This window comes from Carettochelys insculpta, chromosome 16, assembly GCF_033958435.1.
Source record: "Carettochelys insculpta isolate YL-2023 chromosome 16, ASM3395843v1, whole genome shotgun sequence".
In the NCBI taxonomy this organism is placed as follows: Eukaryota; Metazoa; Chordata; order Testudines; family Carettochelyidae; genus Carettochelys; species Carettochelys insculpta.
This window is the reverse complement of record NC_134152.1, coordinates 11,542,641-11,561,803: the sequence shown is the minus strand read 5'-3', so window position 1 is coordinate 11,561,803 and position 19,163 is coordinate 11,542,641. Positions and strand designations below refer to the sequence as shown.

The following is a 19,163-nucleotide window of genomic DNA, read 5'->3' as shown; positions in this document are numbered from 1 at the left end:
TTTTTCGAAAAAGAGGCACTTGAAAGACAGCACCCGCTGCCATTTTTCAGATCGGTGTTCTGATCCGCTCTTTCGAAGTGCTGCCCTGGTCTTTCGAAAGAGAGCGTCTACACAGCTGAAGCTCTCTTTCGAAAGAAGGGAGGCAGGAAACGCCGCGGATGGGGTGCCATGGCCAGCCGCCTCCTTTAAAGGGCCCCTCTCGCCGCCCTCCCCTCCGCACGAGCTGAGTGCTGCCCAGCCTGTTCCTGCCCAGCAGAGCCCACTCACTCATGCCCATGGAAGCCCAGCGACAGCTCCTGCTGGTGGATGGCGTCATTATGGATGCCCTGCTGGCAGTGCTGTGCACCCTTGCCGCAGCTGCACCTGAGCTCATTGGGTGGCTGCAAGGTCCCCCCGGGGCCATGGGGCTTCCCCTGCCAGGCCACCACCAGGCACGCCCCCCCCTGGGTGCCCCGACGCCTCTGGACCCACCCCAGCAGCACCGACTGGTGGGAGCGCGTGGTGCTACAGGAGTGGGGCGAGGAAAAGTGGCTGCAGAACTTCCGCATGTCGAGGCAAACCTTCGAGGAGATCTGCCACTGGCTCGCCCCCACGCTCCAGCACCAGGACACCTGCACGTGGCCAGCCCTCACCCTTTAGAAACGGGCCACTATCGCCATCTGGAAGCTGGCCACCCCGGCCTCCTATCGCTCCGTGGGACAGCAGTACGGGGTGGGCAAGGCCACCATTGGGGCTTTCCTTATGGAGGTAAGGTGGGGACGGGGGGGGTGGGAAGGGGGCTGGAGCAAGGGGAACTCTCCCCTGCAAGGGGCCAGACAGGAGGGGGGCGGGGGCTGCACAGGCTGGAGAGGAGGGGGGCAGGATGGGCCCAAGGTGGAGGGTGATGGCCACCACACCCGCACTAGAGCATGTGTCCCCCTTCTCCCCCTGCAGGTCGTCCGGGCCATCAACGCCATGCTGCTGCATAGGGTCATCCGCCTGGGGGATGTGGACAACACCATCGCTGGCTTCCAGGACCTGGGATTCCCAAACTGCGTTGGCACTTTGGATGGCACGCACACCCCCATCTGCGCCCCGCCACACGGCACCGGCCAGTACGTGAACAGGAAGGGCTACCCTTCGGTGGTGCTCCAGGCCCTGGTGGATGCGAGGGGACGGTTCATGGACCTCTACGTGGGCTGGGTCGGTTGCACCCATGATGCCTGGGTGTTCCGGAACTCCGGCCTCTGCCGCCGCATGGGGGCTAGCACATTTGTCCCCCAGAGGGAGATCCCAGTGGCGGGGGACGTCACCATGCCGCTCTGCATGGTGGCAGATGCAGCGAACCCCCTGCATCTGTGGCTCATGAGGCCCTACATGGGACACCTCGACGCCACCCGGGAGGCGTTCAATGAGCACCTCAACCATGCCTACAATGTGGTGGAGCGGGCCTTCGGGCACCTAAGGGGCGATGGAGGTGTCTCCTCACACGTCTCGAGGTTGGGGTCCCCAACATGCCCCAGGTGGTGGGCATCTGTTGCGTCCTCCACAACATTGTGGAGGGAAAGGGGGACACCTATGTCCCTTGGGGGGGTCCCCCTCTGGATAGCGCTCTCTATGAGCAGCCGAGCACCACCCCCATCCGCCAGGCCCACCAGGACGGCCACCACATCCGGGAGGCCCTCAGGCAGGCTTTTGCCAAAGGCCTCCTCTAACCCGCATGCACGCCCACATCCCACGCACATCCATCACCCACCCTCCCTGCCACCCCCACCCCTACCAGCACAGCACCCGCACATCCACCATCCACGAAGGAGCACAGCATGAGGTGGTGAACAATAAACAAAGTTTATAAGAAAAAAATGTTTTGTGGCTATTTACATATGGGGGAACCTAACTTGGAGGGGGGAGGGGGGCACTCATTCTGGGGCAGGTGTGCTGGGCCGCGAGCCCCGTCGGTCTCTGGAGCCCCTGCTCCCCTGGATGTGGAGTCCCCGGTGGAGGGGAAGGTGTGGGTACCACCAGCAGGTACCGGCGGCGGGTGAGCCTGGTGGTGGCAGCGGGGGCAAGCTCAGGGGTGGGAGTCGTCTGGGGGACCAGGAGCCAGGCCACAGTGGCAGTGTGGTCCCGGATGGCCTGGCCGATGCCCTGGAGCATGTCCAGCATCCTATCACAGGCCGCCCGCCGCCACTCCATGTTGGCCTGGGCTAAGTGCAAGTGCTCCTCGGCTTGCTGCTGGGTGGCTGGGTCCTCCTCAGGTCTCCAGAGGGCCCTCCAGCCACGGCCCCGACAGCGCCCTGCCTGGGGTGATGTCCGGACAGGAGCTGCTGGTGGGCTCTCCGGCACGAGGGATGGTGCAGGGCTGTCCCGGCCCCCGGATGGTGTGGCTGCGTGGAGAGGAGGGGAGCGTGTCAGTAGTGTGCCCCAAACGGACGGGACTCGGCTGTGGTATACCTGCCTGAGCCGACCCCTTGGGGCCCCCGCCCCCACAATAAACACTGAGCCCCCAGGGAGCACCGACCCACCCCCCCACCCTCCTTTGAGACTGGGCCTCCCAGCCTGGGTGTGATTCCAGGGGTCTCTCCTGCAGGAGGTCCTTCTCAGGCTAGGGTATGTGGGCCCTGGGTGCCATCGGGCACCAAACAGCCACCACCCCTGCACGACTTACGGCGCTGTCCACTGAAGGTGGGTGCTGGGCATGGCTGATGTGCCACCGCAGGGTGCCGCATCCCATGTGGGGGCTGGTCTGTGTATGGCCTGGGACCAGTGGTCCCATGTGTTGGTGCCTAGCCGTCGTGTTGCGCCCCCCACCCCCGGGGTAGGTGTGCGCCCTTTCCGGTACGTACCAGAGGGTTCCCTGGTGACATCCGTAGATGCCCGGGCCTCGGTTGCTCGGCTGAAGGAGCGGGAGGGGATGAGGATTGTCAGCTCCCCCTCCTCACTCGACCAGTCCGTGGTCCCCAATCCGGGCTGCTCCTCCACCTTGGGCAGCTGCAGCTCCTCCCCAGAGTTGTCCAGGAAGGCGGTGGGGGGGAACTCTCCTGGGGCCCCAGGATACTATGGAGCTCTCGGTAGAAGGGGCAGGTCACTGGACCTGCCCCGGAGCATCCAGCCTGGTCCGTGGCCCTGGCATACCCCCGATGGAGCTCCTTAACTTTGGAGTGTACCTGCTCTGAGGTACGCTCTGGGTGGCTCCAGGCAAAGGCCGTGGCATTCCACCACTTCCCCCACATGTGCCGGAGGACCTCCTCATCCTCCCAGAGGCCGAGGAGGTCCCGCAGCTCCCGCTCCATGTGTGTGTGGGGGGGGGGGGGGGGCGCTCGTTTTTTTCACTCCTCCTGGGAGGCTGTGGAGGGCTCGGTGGGGGGGGCCGTGGGGCTCGCGGGGGGGCTGGCTGCTGGCCATAATGGTGCTCGAGCACGTGTACAGCCTGCTCCGAGCACGCTCTCAGCTTCCTGCCACGGGTTTCCTGTGTGTGTGCGGCTTTAAGGCAGCCAAAAGCAGGGACCATAGAGTCCCGGCCCCGTGCTCCAGCTGATCAGCGCCATGGCAGACCTGTCTTTCGAAAGAGTGGGCTGTGGAGCGTCTACGCGTGTACTCTTTCGATTTATTATTTCGAAAGGGAGAGATCTTCCTGATACAGGATTGGGGTTCAGATTTCGAAGCCCCATTCTTTCAATTTTCTTTCGAAAGATGGGTTTGTACGTGTAGACGCTCCGCCCGCTCTTTCAAAAAAGAGCCTCTTTTTTCGAAGGTGTTTTTTTTTTTTTTTTTTTGCACATGTAGACACAGGTCAACAGTTGCCCAACAGCTTCAAGATACATGTACAGAACCTGGCAATTATGGATGGTCCACCCTGTCTTCTGGTACTCAGATATTTAGGATAGGTCTGGGCATGCATTTGCAGCCCTGCTCATCGTGCCTAGCAACCACTGATGGATATATCGCCTATGATCTTATCCAGATCTTCTTTGACCCCTTTATATCTTGTGCATATCACCCTTTGAAGATATGGCCTTGTGTCAGACATTGAACTAGTGTCTAGTACACTCTGCAGGATTTCTTTTAATTCACAAACCATCATGATAAATTGTTTCATATAGAAGCTGAGGCAATGATATCTGTCATTTCACGAGTGGAACAGCTGAGAACTCAGTTCCTGGACATGCATCCTGCAAACTGAAGTTAAGAGTAAAAGATGTTAATCTGCCCCCTAAAATCACTAGGAAAAATAAACCATATGCTCACTTCTCTCTGCCTGCTTAGGTAGGATCACTAGTGAGTAGGTCCTGGGGGAGAGCATTAACCATTTTCAAACAAATGCACTGACTGTGCTTATCTTTGTCACCTAGTGTTCAAAGATTGGACTCTCACTTCCCCTATCTTTGTCACACAGCTTCGAAGTTCAAAGGTACTCCCAGCTTGGTATATTAGCTTAACTTACAATAAATAACCCTCAAAAACTACAGATGGGCCTGATGATTACAGATATCAGTAAACCCAGATTTAACTGTGTTAAGAACAACTTCAGAGAATGTACCAGGATTTCATGCAGGAGGTGGGTGCAGACCCTATGCTGAGCAGCATGATAAAGAGCTTAGCTGATAAAAGGTAATACTTGTGGAGGAAAAGGCCCACCACCATCTCTTCATTTTCTTATCTAAAAGACAAGTGGGACACTTCTATAGTACCAGGAATATTTAATGTTAGAACAATAAAATCAAGACAATCAAACCTGCCTATGCTGACTGCCTGGAACAGAGGGGAAGGAATCTCCTGCCTGCTTGCGCCACGCAACGGAACTCAGACATTTAGGTCAGAAGGGACTACTGTGATCATCCTGTCTGACCTCCTGCCCATCACAGGCCACAGAACCTCATCTACTACAACTGGTAGATTTAGTTAAGTCCTCAAATCATGATTTAAAGACTTTAAGTTACAGAGAATCCACCATTTATTATAGTTTAAATAAGCAAGTGAGAGGAAGGGAACCAAAGGCCTCTGCCAGTTTGACTGGGGGAAACATTCCATTTGGCTGACGCCCCAGGACCTTAGCAAGACTCACTAGCCAGACATCCAGGAAAGAATTCTCTGGAGTAACTCAGAGCCCTTCTAACTTAGTGCCCCATCTCTGGCCACTGGGGATTTTGCTGCTAACAGCTGCCAATGGCCACATGCCGGCACATGCAATCTCATCACACTAACCAGTGCACTGCATTGTGGAGTGTATGTCGATTTAGTGGTTGTCCACATGGTGGCTGTAGCCAATATAACTACTTTAGTTGTAGTTCACATCTCTAGTTATTTCAGTTCAAGTCTCTATTAAATATGCCCTATCTGAAGGTAACAAAGTGGCATCAAAATAGAGCTCTCTTATTTTGAAATCAATGTCCACACACTGAAGTACCTGAAGGTGTGTATCACACCTGATAAAATAGTTTTTGGTTACAGTTACTATGTAGATAAGCCCTGAGTCTAAAGCACCCAGGTACTGGGCACTGCCTCTGACAAGATATGGATAGACTGGGCAACTGTTCTGATCAGAAAATTCCCATGACCCCAGTTCACTCTTCAGCTCGTATTCACATAAGCATTTCACAGTTACCTGCAAGTCCAGCAGCCCAGTCAGAAGAACTTTGCCTGCATGGGTTGCATTATTTAGGAGGTCTTCCCTCTTAATAATGTTAATGACTTCAGCAAGCATGAGGTTCTTGGCGGGATCTCCAAGCCAGGTATTAAAAATCCGATACGGCTGGAGGCGTAAGGGAAAAGATTGCAGAAGATAATAAGAGGCAATTTGAATCAAAGCAATGCTGTACACAATGGAAAGGGACAACTGGGGCACCAGAAATGACCACTTGGCACTGCTTCTGTGCTGTAGGAATGGAAAACTTGTCCAGAAGGGACCAGAACCACAGAATTTCGGGAGATGTTACTGAGCCCTAAGAACTGCACCCTGTCCTTTGTGACTTCACTGCAATGCACATGAGTGTAACTGAGGCCAGCATGTAGCAGCGTGTGGTTTTGCCTCCACATTTTTATTTTTTTTTCTCATTGGTTCAGTTTCCACATGTTAAGTTTATAACTATGCACAGATCCCTAACTGTCTGTAAATAAAATCTGAATAAAAGAATTCACAGGAGTTGAACAAAAGAGCAATAGCCCCCTGCCAGTCAAGTACAGGGTCAGTTCTTACTCACGCTTGGTGTTGAAAATAAAGCATATTAGACATATTGGGCCTGATGCTCCACTCCCTGATACCAGTTTTATACCAGTATGAGTCCACTGAAGCATAACTTCACTGTGGTTAGACTAACGTAAGGACATGGAGAACTAGGTCTACTGTTTGTGCTTGTGGGATTATACAGAATGTGTGTTTCAAATAGCATCTCCATTGTGCTTAAATATGCCAGGTACATTGCCATATACAAGATGAATGCAGATGCAGGCCAGCTGACTACCTTCTATGCAGCAATACCTGCTCACCAGGCATGTGAGGACAGAAGCATGTTCAGTGCATTTCAGAAGCACTCCTAGAAACGGACCATCTTCCTTCACTCATTAACACTCAGGACAACAGACTCCAAGACACACTAAAACACTTACAGCATTGGGCCTGAACTCCTCCTTGTGAAAAAATCCTCCTGTCATCATCTTCTTACTAAATGTCACCACATCAGCAGGGTCATCTAATCCCCAGTGTTCGTGGGCCCAAAACTTGCCGGTAGAGCCACCCCCTGTCTGCACTTCATCCAGCAGAAATGCACAGCCATGCTGTTCAGAGAGATTGAGAGATCAGGGAACTTGAATCCATGTCTCCAAACAAACATTCTCCCCCTCTTACCAAGTAGATAAATACTAGAAGTCAAAGGCTAGTGCACAGATAGTGTTAGGAGAATTGTTCTGAGCACCTCTCTAATGAACAGTTTATACGTTGGATCTTTGAGACTATATCAGAGGAAATTCAGCTATTTTTGAGGAGGGCACACAGTAATCTGGTTTTGATACAAGACTGTGAAGGCAACAAAGAATCACGTTTTTACACACACTGTCTCAAAACATTTCTAGCGAATTTTCAGTAACGCTAGGAGGGTGATTTGCAAAAGTTCAAGAAGCAGTTAGACTTCAAACTCCCAATAAAAGTCAGTGGGAGCTAGGTGCTTATATTCAATTTCAGCTTTTGAAAGTTTTCACCTACAGTATAGGGGACCAGCCACAGGCAACATCCCAGCACATCTGTTTGTAACATAAAGCACTTTGGAATGGTAGACCAATCAGGTCATCAGGCTAGCTGAGAATTCCAGCCCTTTTTGAAAAAAGATGTTACTAGCAATGGACTATTTCACTGATCCTGGGAAGGCTGGGAGACCCTAAACCAAATTTTGAAATAGTCTCATTAAAACAAATTATTCAGTGTTCCCAACAAAGTTCTGTTATAACACCAGCATGTCCTCAGTTTGGGGAAGACAAAACCTGTGTGACAGCCTCACACTTACCCAGATCACTTATACTGCTCACACGATTTCACTATGAGGAAAAAGAGGGGGTAATGAGAGGACTTACTAACAAAGGACAATAATGGTGCTACATCCTCCAGAACAGGTTTACCCAAATGTCATTACCATGTTTTTCCATGAACAAACATTCAGGTTTCTGCCCCAGAACACTTACAAGAAGAAGGTGCATGGTAGATCTCCTCTTCCCTTTTAAATGGGTCCCCTAACATTCCAAATGCCATAAGACATTTTGTCAATGTTTGTCGTTTACTGGAACATCTGAACTTAACTCTGGACTCAACTTCTGCTTTTACAGTTACTTTGTCTATATGTGCAAATGGAAAGGTTACAGAAAGAAAGTTACTTCTTTACCATCCTTCCTGACCCTGGAATTATGTGAGCCTCTCCGTGCAAGTTAGCCTTATAGCTTAAGGAACACTGATGTAGAACTAGAATTTATCACAATGGACAAATCCCTCTGTCTCCCTTGAGAGTGTGAGAATTTACCCAACAGAACAAATCACTGCTAGCTCTCTGAGAAGATTTCAAATGGAACAGGAGATGTTACTGTGCTGGGGAAGAGGCATGTACCTATAATTGCCATCAGCCCCATTTGAGAGGTCTGCCAGAATGTTTTGACTCTAATGTTAGTCTTCAGAAGGTGATATAGGAAAACCACTGAAATGGTATGGAGAATATGCCAGTTAGCTTGAAAGCAGCAATGAAGTCTTGCAAATTCAACTAACCATTTAGTGGATATCTGAATGTTTGCTTTACCTTTCTGGCAATGTCCCGTAGCTTCCTGAAGAAGTCATCTGAAGCATGATTGTCTCCCCCCTCTGACTGTATTGGTTCAATGATTATTCCAGCAACAACCTTCTTCTTTTTTCTGTACTTTACTATCAGGTCTTCCACCTATATATCAAACATGGATATTACATTTCCTCCCAAGAAATAATGGCAAGTTCCCACCCAGGAAAAACAGTCCTTCCTAGCAGCAGAAGCTGGACATCCTTGGTGCAAAGACCATTGCATTGCTAGCTATGAAAGCATCAAAACCCACAAGAATTAACATGAAATAATTAATACATGGTTGCTGCAGAACTTAGGATCATTACTTAGGTCTTAATTTTAATTGTGTTAAAGTGCTACAACTTTAAACCATTTTAATACAGCTCACAAAAATTTACAATAATGATTGTTTGAAAATTGTGAAATAATGAAAACCACATTAATTTATTAAGCCACTCAAATGATGCTGAAGAAAAAACAGTAATATACTGTGCTCCCATGTGAAACTTATCTAATTATTTTGCATTATTAGTATTACATGGACATCTTCAATATCCACTTTTCCAGTTACCCTAATATACTGCAGATGCTTTCAAATTAATCAGATTAAATAGTGCAGTACCCCAGAGTAGCAGTTATTGATAGTAATAAAATTTGTGCTTGGAAATTACCACTCCAAGCTTCATGGGTCTGGTTTGTGCTATTTAAAGAGACATTTTTCTGAAGGTGCTGGGCCTTTCAAACAAATCTTCAACTCTTTAAATCTATAAGTCTGTGAACCCTTTGCATTCTTGCTTTTTCCACTGACATGTTTTTTGGTTTTGTTGTAACAGTAGCAGCCCAAAAACATTTTGCTATGACTTGTTTTTCCTGATATTATCTAGGTTTTAATTAGAATTCTCTCTCAGTACAAACCAATATGCCCGTCTGAGTGATCCTGCTGTGGAATGCTAGTGCTTTAGGACACCATAACTATTTATACTACGACAGGCTGTGAGGTCCCAAATTCATCACTGTTCTGTCTGAGATCACAGAACAAACTATGCCTTGCAACACTAATCTTTTGCGAGGAGAGCACGCCTCCAAGAAATGGGCTTGGGGCCCCCACCTCATCCCTTGGCTGCAGCACCCCTGTGTCCCACCATGGCTCCTTGACAAGAACCAGTCTAGCTTGGCTCCTTGCAGGAGGACTGTTTCATGGCAGCTCAGTGACCATACAACGTAGGAAGCAATACACTTCAGACTCTTCAAAACCAAGTACTACTTATTATTCATCAAATGGGGAAGTGGAATACCTGGAGGAAATGCACAAAGAGAAGTTACTCACCTGTAGTAACGATGGTTCTTCAAGATGTGTCCCCGTGGGTGCTCCACAATAGGTGTCGGGCTCGCCCGGCGCCGCAGATCGGAATTCTTCCAGCAGTTTCTCCTGGATCGCGCATACACCGGCACGCGCCGCTCCTCGCACACCCCCGGCCACGTGCGCGATCCGGTCCCCACCAGTTCCTTGACCAACCACCTCGAATGCTCCTGAAAAACACCAGACAGAGATCCGAAGCGGGGAGGATGGGCGGGTGGTGGAGCACCCACGGGGACACATCTCGAAGAACCATTGTTACTACAGGTGAGTAACTTCTCTTTCTTCTTCGAGTGGTCCCCGTGGGTGCCCCACAATAGGTGGCTACCCAGCAGTAACCCAAATAAGGAGGTGGGTAATCGGTTCATGTGCAGCTTGCCCCCGAGAGGACTACTGTCGACAGACGGGTATCCTCTTCGAATACCCGATGTAGGGCATAATGCTTGGCGAAGGTGTCGTAGGATGACCAGGTCGCCGCTCTACAGATGTCTTTTAACGCGATGCCCTTGAAGAAGGCTGTTGATGCCGCCACCACCCTGGGGGAGTGAGCCCTAGGCGGGGCCAGCAAAGGAGTCTTTCGAAGCTTGTAGCACATTTTTATACAGGACACAATGTGCTTTAAGATTCTCTGTCAAGAGAGACCTTCTCCTTTTGACCTGGGAGCGAGAGAGACTAGAAGCCTGTCCGTTTTCCGGAAGGACTTAGTTCTGTCTATGTAGAAGGCCAATGGCCTCCTCACATCCAGGAGATGCAGGTGTGCCTCCTTGCTGGAGCTGTGAGGCTTCGGGTAAAATGAGGGTAAAACTATCTGATCGTTAAGATGGAACTCCGAGGAAACTTTTGGAACAAAGGCTGGGTGCAACCTTAAGGTTACCGCCTCCTTTGAGAATACTGTGCAGGGTGGCGTTGCCATCACTGCTGCGAGCTCGCTCACCCTGCGGGCTGACGTAATCGCAAGGAGGAAGGTTGTTTTCATCATAAGGAGACGGAGGGGAACTGTGGCTAATGGTTCAAAAGGTGGACCCGATAGCGTGCTGAACACCAAGTCCAGACTCCACGATGGTGGAAGCGGTTTCCGAGGGGGGTACAGGTTTACCAACCCCTTCAAGAACCTTGTGACGATAGGATGGGCGAATACAGTGGGCCCTTCCTCTGTATGCTGAAAGGCTGATATAGCAGCGAGGTGGACCTTTAGCGAGGATAGAGAAAGCCTGCCTCTTTTGAGGTCCAATAAGTATTCTAGTATTACAGGTATAGGAACGTCAAGGGGAGCTAACTGCTTGGTGGAACACCAGGCTGTAAATCGAGTCCATTTCTGCTTGTAAGTCCTCCTGGTGGAGGTCCTTCGGCTACATTCCAGGACTTGTTGTACTCCTTCTGTACACATGTTCTCTAAGGAGCTGAGCCATGGATTAACCATGCTTGCAGACGCAGACCCTGAGGGTGCGGGTGCACTATGGACCCCTGAGCCTGCGTGAGTAAGTCCGGTGCCACTGGTAGAGGAAACGGTGGGCGGTCCAACATGCGCAGAAGCAAAGGAAACCATTGCTGCCGATCCCAAGTTGGGACTATGAGTATCACGCGAGCTCTGTCCCTTCTGGCTTTCTGCAGAACCTCGTGGATAAGCACTGTGGGGGGAAAAGTGTAAAGTAGAGGGCCCCTCCATGAAATCATGAATGCGTCCCCCAGGGACTCCCGTCCCACTCCTGCCCTGGAGCAGTACTGGGGACACTTCTTGTTGTACTGGGTGGCAAACAGATCAATATGGCGAAACCCCCATGTACGAAAAATGTGCCGTAGCAGATCGGAGTGGATCTGCCATTCGTGCGTGAGTGCAAAGCGCCTGCTCAGCTGATCTGCTTTCGCATTGTGAGTGCCCGGCAAGTACAAGGCTTTCAACGTTATGTTATTGGCAATGCACCAGTTCCACAGTTGGACTGCTTCCGCACATAGAGCACGGGATCGTGCTCCTCCTTGTCGATTGATGTAAAACATAGTGAAGGTATTGTCGGTATTGATCCTGACTACTTTGCCGTGCAGGTAATCTCGAAAACATTTGCAGGCATTGAACACTTCTCTGAGCTCCAGTATGTTTATGTGCAGTGTCTGTTCCACAGGGGGCCATAGCCCTTCCGTCACCTTGTCGCCGATGTACGCTCCCCATCCGATGTGGGAGGCGTCGGTAGTAAGAAAAATAGAAATTTGTGGTTGGTGAAAGGGCACCCCCACTAGCAAATTCTTGGGATTTTCCCACCACGCCAGGGATCTGCGCACCTGTCATGGGCGACACCACCCTGTGGACAGTATGGGATGCCGGTTTGTAAACGCTTGCCAGCCAATGCTGCAGGCTTCGCATGTGTAACCTGGCATTCTGTACCACAAACGTCGCTGCTGCCATGTGTCCCAACAGCCGTAGGCACATTAAGACCTGCACCGTGGGGCTGTATGTGATGACCTGCACCAGCGCACTGATGGCGCGGAAGCGGGCGTCGGGCAGGTATACTCTTGCTGTGAAAGAGTTTATGCGTGCCCCTATGAACTCTATATCTTGCGTGAGTTCGGTCTTTGACTTTGCGAGGTTGATAACTAGGCCCCGCGAAGAAAACGTGTCTGCTGTGACGCGTATCATGCGTAAGACCTCTGCCTTCGAGGCCCCCTTCAGCAGGCAGTCGTCCAGATATGGGAAAATAAACACCCCCTGTCTGTGCAGGTAGGCTGACCCCACTGCCAGGATTTTGGTAAAGACTCTGGGAGCTGAAGAAAGACCAAACGGAAGAACCCTGTACTGGAAGTGTTCCTTGCCGACCGTGAAGCGGAGGAAGCATCTGTGTGCCGGGTGGATTGTTATATGAAAGTAAGCATCTTGCAAGTCGAGGGCTGCAAACCAGTCTCCATCGTCCAGTGGCATGAGTATAGAGGCAACTGTGATCATCCGAAAACGTTGCTTGCGCAAGTAACGGTTGAGGCCCCGAAGATCTAAGATGGGCCTCCAGCCTCCTGTTTTCTTCTCTATTAGGAAGAAGCGTGAATAAAAACCTTTCCCCTGGAATTGTTCCAGCACTCTTTCCACCGCCCCTATGAACATAAGATGATCCACCTCCTGCTTGAGCCTCACCTCGTGGGCAACGTCTCTGAGGTGAGGCCTGGCAGGAGGCTTCGTCGGTGGGAGTGACTGGAAGGGGATCGTGTAACCTGTGGCTATGATCTCCAGCACCCATTTGTCTGTGGTGATCTTTTGCCATTGGGAGCGGAACGATCTGAGGCGATGATGGAACATGAGATGAGAGTGGCATTGAGCGATGGTATTGATAGTGCAGCCCCCGACATACCTGTCAAACTTGTTGCCTTTGGGCCTGCCCCGAAGGTGTACGGCTTTGTTGAGAACGTTGCCTGGGAGTTCTGTACTGCTGCTGCTGTTGATGGCGCCCCTGGTCGTAGCCTTGTTGATACTGAGCACGCTGTGGTTGATAAGCGTAGTGTCTTTGCTGAGGGTAAAATTTTTTCTTCCTGTATGGGGGAGTATAAATGCCCAAGGTTCTAAGTGTGGCTCTCGAGTCCTTACTGGAATGGAGGACCGAGTCGGTGGAGTCTGCAAACAGCTTTTGTGTATCAAAGGGAAGATCCACGATCTTCGCCTGCAGGTCTCTGGGGATACCAGACGTCTGGAGCCAGGATTCTCTATGCATGACCACTGCTGTAGCTGTTGAACGTGCCACCGTGTCCGCCACGTCCAGGGCAATCTGTACTCCCGTCCGCGATGCTGCGTAGCCCTCTTGAACAATCGCCTTTAACACCGGCTTCTTGTGTTTCGGGAGTGAATCCATGAGGGGAGTAAGCCTAGAGTAATTATCAAAGTTGTGGTTTGCTAGGTGTGCCGCGTAATTTGCCATTCTCAATAGCAGGGTAGAGGAGGAATATACCTTCCTGCCAAACAGCTCTAGCTTCTTAGCATCTTTGTCCGATCCCCCTGATTTGTACTGAGAGGCCTTCAACTTCTGCTGGGACGATTCGACCACCAAAGAATTCGGTTGTGGGTGACTAAAAAGAAACTCCATGCTCTTTGCCGGGACGAAATACTTCTTATCCGCTTTCTTGTTCGTAGGCGGGATAGAGGCTGGAGTCTGCCATATGGTAGTGGCTGACTCCATAATGGCTTCGTCCAGCGGAATAGCAATTTTGGATGAAGCCAGGGGTCTCAAATGTTTCAGGAGTTTGTGATGTTTCTCCTGCACCTCTTCCGTTTGAATATCTTGCGTGAAAGCCACCCTTTTGAATAGTTCTTGAAATTGTTTAAGGTCATCCGGGGGGGGAAGACATCCCTGGGGACCATGGCCCCATCTGGGGAGGATGAAGAGGAACCACTGGGGTAAACCTCCCTCAAACTCTCAGGCTCCTGTGGTCGATGATACACGTGCTCCCTGGAGGATTGTGAAGGAAAGTCCCGGGGCTCTAAAACTAACTCCCCTTGAGACAACTGTGTTTCCGCCCCAGATCGAGAGTGTACACAGGGGTATTGAGCAGCAGGGGGAGACCTGCCCCTGGATGTAGGCCTGCGGTGTCTGTGTTCAGCATGATGAGGACAACCATAGCAGCATGGGCAAGGGCCCGGGGATGGAGACCTGGACCATGCACAGAGAGTGTACCCCCGATGTCTGGGAGAGCGAGACCTCTGCAACGACACAGATAGAGGCGAAACTGGCTTGTGATAGTACTCCAGGGGATCCATTCCCAGAAATGGTGAAGGTGGCCCAAGCCATGGTGACATTGGTTGGAGGAACGGAGAGGGAGGTTCTGGATAACCGGTGGAGTAACAGGCCTTCGGTGTGGCGTGTGTATCACGGGGGCAGGGCTTGGTGCTAAAGGCAGCGCAGCCCTGTCCAGAGATGGGCTGCGGTGCCGGGTTTTTGCTTTAGCCTTGCCCCTCCCCTGCAGGGCTGGCACCGCCCCCTCCCGTGCCGGGGATCTCGGCCCCGCTGTCGGCGCTGCGCTCGGCACACTCAGCTGCGGTGCCGCGCGGGTAGTTTCCTCCGGTGCCTGCAGGCTCCGTGCCTGGTGTCCCTGCGCCATTGGTGCTGCGGGGGCCGGTGCCGCCGATTCCGGCGCTTGCCTCACTGGCGCTCTCGGCGCTCTGCGTGCCGGCTGCTGTGTAATCAGAGGCTCAGCCTCTGCCACGTGCGCTGCTGCACCGCCGCTTCCCTGAGCTCGCGGCTGGGGGATCTGTGCGCTGCTCATCCTGCTCGCTGAACTTGCCGGCAAGGATCGAGCCGGGGAGAGTTTCCTCCTTTTCTGCATCGAGGGGCTCAGAGAAGCTGCCTTCCCCTTATGCAATCCAGAAGGCCCTTCTGGGTGAGGCTTCTCCGGCAACTCCGGCTGGAGAGCCTTATCAAACAAGAGCATTTTAAGCCTCATCTCTCTGTCTTTCCTGGCCCTGGCTGTGAGCTTAGCACAGTGAGAACGCTTCTGGGTAACGTGTGATTCCCCCAAGCAGCGGATGCATTTACTATGCCCATCGGAGGCCGGCATAGCTTTGCGGCATGACTCACACTTTTTAAAACCTGAGGAGGCCATCGCAGTGAGTCCTTTACTGTTAATAGGGTACTTAGCGCGTAATCAGTGCCTTTTCGCCCCAAATAGTGATCACCAGCCTGCAGGGCAGCGGGCGGCCTAAGTGGTCTTCTCATCCGCTCCTCTCTCTCTTTTTTTTTTTGCTGATATTCTCTTTGTCCTTGTTTTCTTTTCCTTTTTTTTTTTTAGTGACAAAAACAACAAATTACATGAAAAACAGCTGTCTTATCTGACTCTGGCCTTAGCGGATTCCGTCTGCAGCCAATGGCGGTTGAGAAGGAACTGGCAGGGACCGGATCGCGCATGTGGCCGAGGGCGCGCGGGGAGTGGCGTGCGCCGGCGCATGTGCGATCCAGGAGAAACTGCTGGAAGAATTCCGATCTGCGGCGCCGGGCGAGCCCGACACCTATTGTGGAGCACCCACGGGGACCACTCGAAGAAGAACAGAGGATGCCTCCTTATTCATTCTGAGAAAGCAGAGCAATCAGCTAGCTGTTTTCAGTGTCTGTACATAAATGCAAGATGCCCAGGAAACAAGCAGGAAGAATTGGAAGCCCTGAACAGTCAAGGAACTGTAACAGAGAGGAAGCCATGCTAGTCTATACACTATCAAAACAAAAAGCAGTCAAGTAGCACTTTAAAGACTAGCAAAATAGTTTATTAGGTGAGCTTTCATGGGACAGACCCACGAACTATTTTGCTAGTCTTTAAAGTGCTACTTGACTGCTTTTTGTTTTAGTCAAGGAACTGGGATGTGATTGGAATAACAGAATCTTGGTGGGGTAACTCACATGACTGGGAGGCTGTTGTGGATGGGTATAAATTACTCAGGTAGGACCAGTGGGGGAATATGAGGTGGAGAAGATGCTGTGTACATAAGAGAGCAGGGTGACTGCTCAGAGCTCCAGTATGAAACAGGAAAAAAGCCTGTTGAGAATCCTTGGGCTACGATTACAGGTGAAAGCAACAAGAATGATGTGATGGGCATCTGCTGTAGATCGCCATCTCAGGAGGAGAAGGTAGATGAGGCTTTCTTGAGACAACACATGGAAGTTTCCGGATCACAGGCCCTGGTTTCCTTGGGTGACTTCAATCACTTTGACATCTGCTGAGAGAGCAAAACAGCAGTACACAGACAATCCAAGAAGTTTTTGCAGAGCGTTGAGGACAACTTCTTGGTGTAAATGCTGGATGAGCCAACCCGGGGTCATACACCTCTTGACCTGTTGCTCACAAACCAGGGGAGAACTGGTAGAGGAAGTAGAAGTGGGTGGCAGCCTGGGCAGCAGTGACCATTAGATAGTTCAGGTTAGGATCCCTGACAAAAGGAAGAAAGGAGAGCAGCAGAATATGGACCCTGAACTTCAGACTTTGACTTCCTGAGGAAACTGATGGGCAGGATCCCAGTGGAGGCTAACATGAGGGGAAAGGAGTCCAGCAGAGCTGGCTCTATTTTAATGAAGCCTTACTGAAGGCACAGGAATTATCCCTATGTACAAAAGCAGTATCAAATAAGTCAGGCAACCTGCTTGGATTAACAGAAAAATCTCTGGTGAGCTTAAACACAATAAGGAAGTTTACAAGAGGTGGAAACTTGGACATAAGACTAGGAAGGAATATAAATACATTGCTCGAGCATCCAGGGGCATAATCAGGAAGACCAGAGCACAACTGCAGTTGCAACTAGCAAGGAATGTGAAGGATAACAAGAAGGGTTTCTATAGGTATGTTAAAAACAAGAAGGTGATCGGGGAAGTGTGGGACCCTTAATGAATGGAGAAGGCAACCTAGTGATAGGTGATGTGGAAAAAGCTGAAATACTTAATGCTTATTTTGCCTCAGTCTTCACAAACAAGGTCAGCTCCCAGACCACTGCACTCGGCAGCAGAGTCGGAAGGGGGTGAGCAGCCTTCTTTAGTGAAAGAACAGATTAATGACTATTTAAAAATGTTAGACATGCACAAGTCTATGGGGCTGGATCTAATGCATCCAAGGGTACAGAGAGAGTTGGCTGTGTCCAAGGGTGCTGTAGTTGGGTAGTGATCAATGGCTTCATGCTGAGGCAACTGGGTATCAATTGTAGTGCCCCAAGGATCAGTCTTGGGGATAGTTTTGTTCAACATCTTCATTAATGATCTGGATGATGGGATAGATTGCAGGATGATACCAAGCTGGGAGGAGAGGTAAATACAAAGGCGGTAAAGACAGAAGTCACTCTGGAGTGACCTAGACAAATTGGAGGACTGGGCCAAAAGAAATCTAATAAGGTTAAAAAAGAACAACTGCAGAATCTTGCAAGTAGGATGGAAGAATCCCAAGCTGTGCTACGGGCTGTGGACTGACTGGCTAAGTAGCAGTTTTGTAGAAAATCACCTGGATATTACAGCAGATAAGAAGCTGGTTATGAGTCAACAGTATGCTCCTGTTGCCAAGAAGCATGCTAGGCTGCGTTAGTAGGAGCACTGCCAGCAGACTGAAAAGAGAAGTTACTCACCGTACTAACGATGGTTCTTCAAGATATGTCCCCGTGGGTGCTCCACAATAGGTGTCAGGCTCGCCCGGTGCCGCAGATTGGAATTCTTCCAGCAGTCTCTCCTGGATTGCGCATGCGCTGGTGCGCGCCGCTCCCTTGCGCGTCCCCAGCCACGTGCGCGATCCGGTCCCCGCCAGTTCCTTGACCAACTGCCTTGGGTGCTCCTGAAAAACACTAGACAAAGATCCGAAGCAGGGAGGATGGGCAGGTGGTGGAGCACCCACGGGGACACATCTCGAAGAACCATCGTTACTACAGTGAGTAACTTCTCTTTCTTCATCGAGTGTCCCCGTGGGTGCTCCACAATAGGTGGCTACCCAGCAGTAACCCAAATAAGGAGGTGGGTAATCGGTTCATGTGCAGCTTGCCCCCAAGAGGACTACTGTAGACAGACGGGTATCCTCTTCGAATACCCGATGTAGGGCATAATGCTTGGCGAAGGTGTCGTAGGATGACCAGGTCGCCGCTCTACAGATGTCTTTAACGCGATGCCCTTGAAGAAGGCTGTTGATGCCGCCACCGCCCTGGTGGAGTGAGCCCTAGGCGGGGCCAGCAAAGGAGTCTTTCGAAGCTTGTAGCACATTTTTATACAGGACACAATGTGCTTTAAGATTCTCTGTGAAGAGAGACCTTCTCCTTTTGACCTGGGAGCGAGAGAGACTAGAAGCCTGTCTGTTTTCCGGAAGGACTTAGTTCTGTCTATGTAGAAAGCCAACGCCCTTCTCACATCCAGGAGATGCAGGCGTGCCTCCTTGCTGGAGCTGTGAGGCTTCGGGTAAAACGAGAGTAAAACTATTGGCTCGTTAAGATGGAGTTCTGATGAAACTTTTGGAACAAAGGCTGGGTGCAGCCGTAAGGTTACCGCCTCCTTTGAGAACACTGTGCAGGGCGGCGTTACCATAACTGCTGCAAGCTCACTGACCTGGCGAGCTGATGTAATTACAAGGAGGAAGGTTGTTTTTATCGTAAGAAGACGTAGGGGAACCGTGGCTAATGGTTCAAAAGGTGGACCCGTGAGCGTGCTGAGCACCAGGTCCAGGTTCCATGATGGCGGAAGTGGTTTCCGAGGGGGGTACAGGTTTACCAACCCCTTCAACAACCTGGTAATGATAGGATGGGCAAATACAGTGGGCCCCTCCTCTGTATGCCGAAAGGCTGATATAGCGGCAAGGTGGACTTTTAGCGAGGGTAATGAAAGTCAGTCCCTCTTGAGGTCCAATAAGTATTCAGGTATTACTGGTATAGGAACGTCAAGGGGAGCTAACTGTTTGGCGGAACACCAGGCTGTGAATCGAGTCCATTTCTGCTTATAAGTCTTCCTGGTGGAGGTCCTTCGGCTACTTTCCAGGACTTGTTGTACTCCCTCCATGCATGTACTTTCTAAGGAGCTGAGCCATGGATTAGCCATGCTTATAAGCGCAGGTTCTAAGGGTTCGGGTGC

The 19,163-nt window shown here is 51.0% G+C and overlaps 2 protein-coding genes across 7 annotated transcripts in view; both read right to left on the bottom strand.

Moving 5' to 3' along the window:
• ABAT (4-aminobutyrate aminotransferase) overlaps window positions 1-19,163 on the bottom strand; it is a 185,382-nt gene that overhangs the window by 6,981 nt on the left and 159,238 nt on the right. For 4 of the 6 annotated variants that reach the window (XM_075010287.1, XM_075010283.1, XM_075010286.1 and 1 more), the window contains 3 exons: window positions 8,253-8,390; window positions 6,586-6,753; window positions 5,585-5,731 (listed from right to left, as the gene is read on the bottom strand). In XM_075010287.1, coding sequence (XP_074866388.1) covers window positions 5,585-5,731; window positions 6,586-6,753; window positions 8,253-8,390 — 453 coding nt within the window. Of the gene's footprint in view, window positions 1-3,382; window positions 4,159-5,584; window positions 5,732-6,585; window positions 6,754-8,252; window positions 8,391-19,163 lie in introns of those variants that run through there. The other 2 variants (XM_075010289.1, XM_075010288.1) reach the window with 2 other exon arrangements.
• On the bottom strand, window positions 1,822-3,212 carry LOC142021844 (uncharacterized). Its single transcript, XM_075011094.1, has 3 exons — window positions 3,161-3,212; window positions 2,826-3,020; window positions 1,822-2,366 (listed from the first exon to the last, which is right to left on the bottom strand). Exons 1-3 carry the CDS (start codon window positions 3,210-3,212, stop codon window positions 1,873-1,875), a joined length of 741 nt encoding a protein of 246 aa, XP_074867195.1. The 3' UTR covers window positions 1,822-1,872.

Bases quoted from the DNA above. Each gene is read 5' to 3' on its own strand.
- LOC142021844 (XM_075011094.1), bottom strand. From the start codon at position 3,212: ATGTGGGGGAAGTGGTGGAATGCCACGGCCTTTGCCTGGAGCCACCCA. The intron at 3,021-3,160 runs GTACCTCAGAGC...CTGGGGCCCCAG, and splicing joins TGCCTGGAGCCACCCAGAGC to GAGAGTTCCCCCCCACCGCC. The intron at 2,367-2,825 runs GTACGTACCGGA...CTCTCCACGCAG, and splicing joins TGTCACCAGGGAACCCTCTG to CCACACCATCCGGGGGCCGG.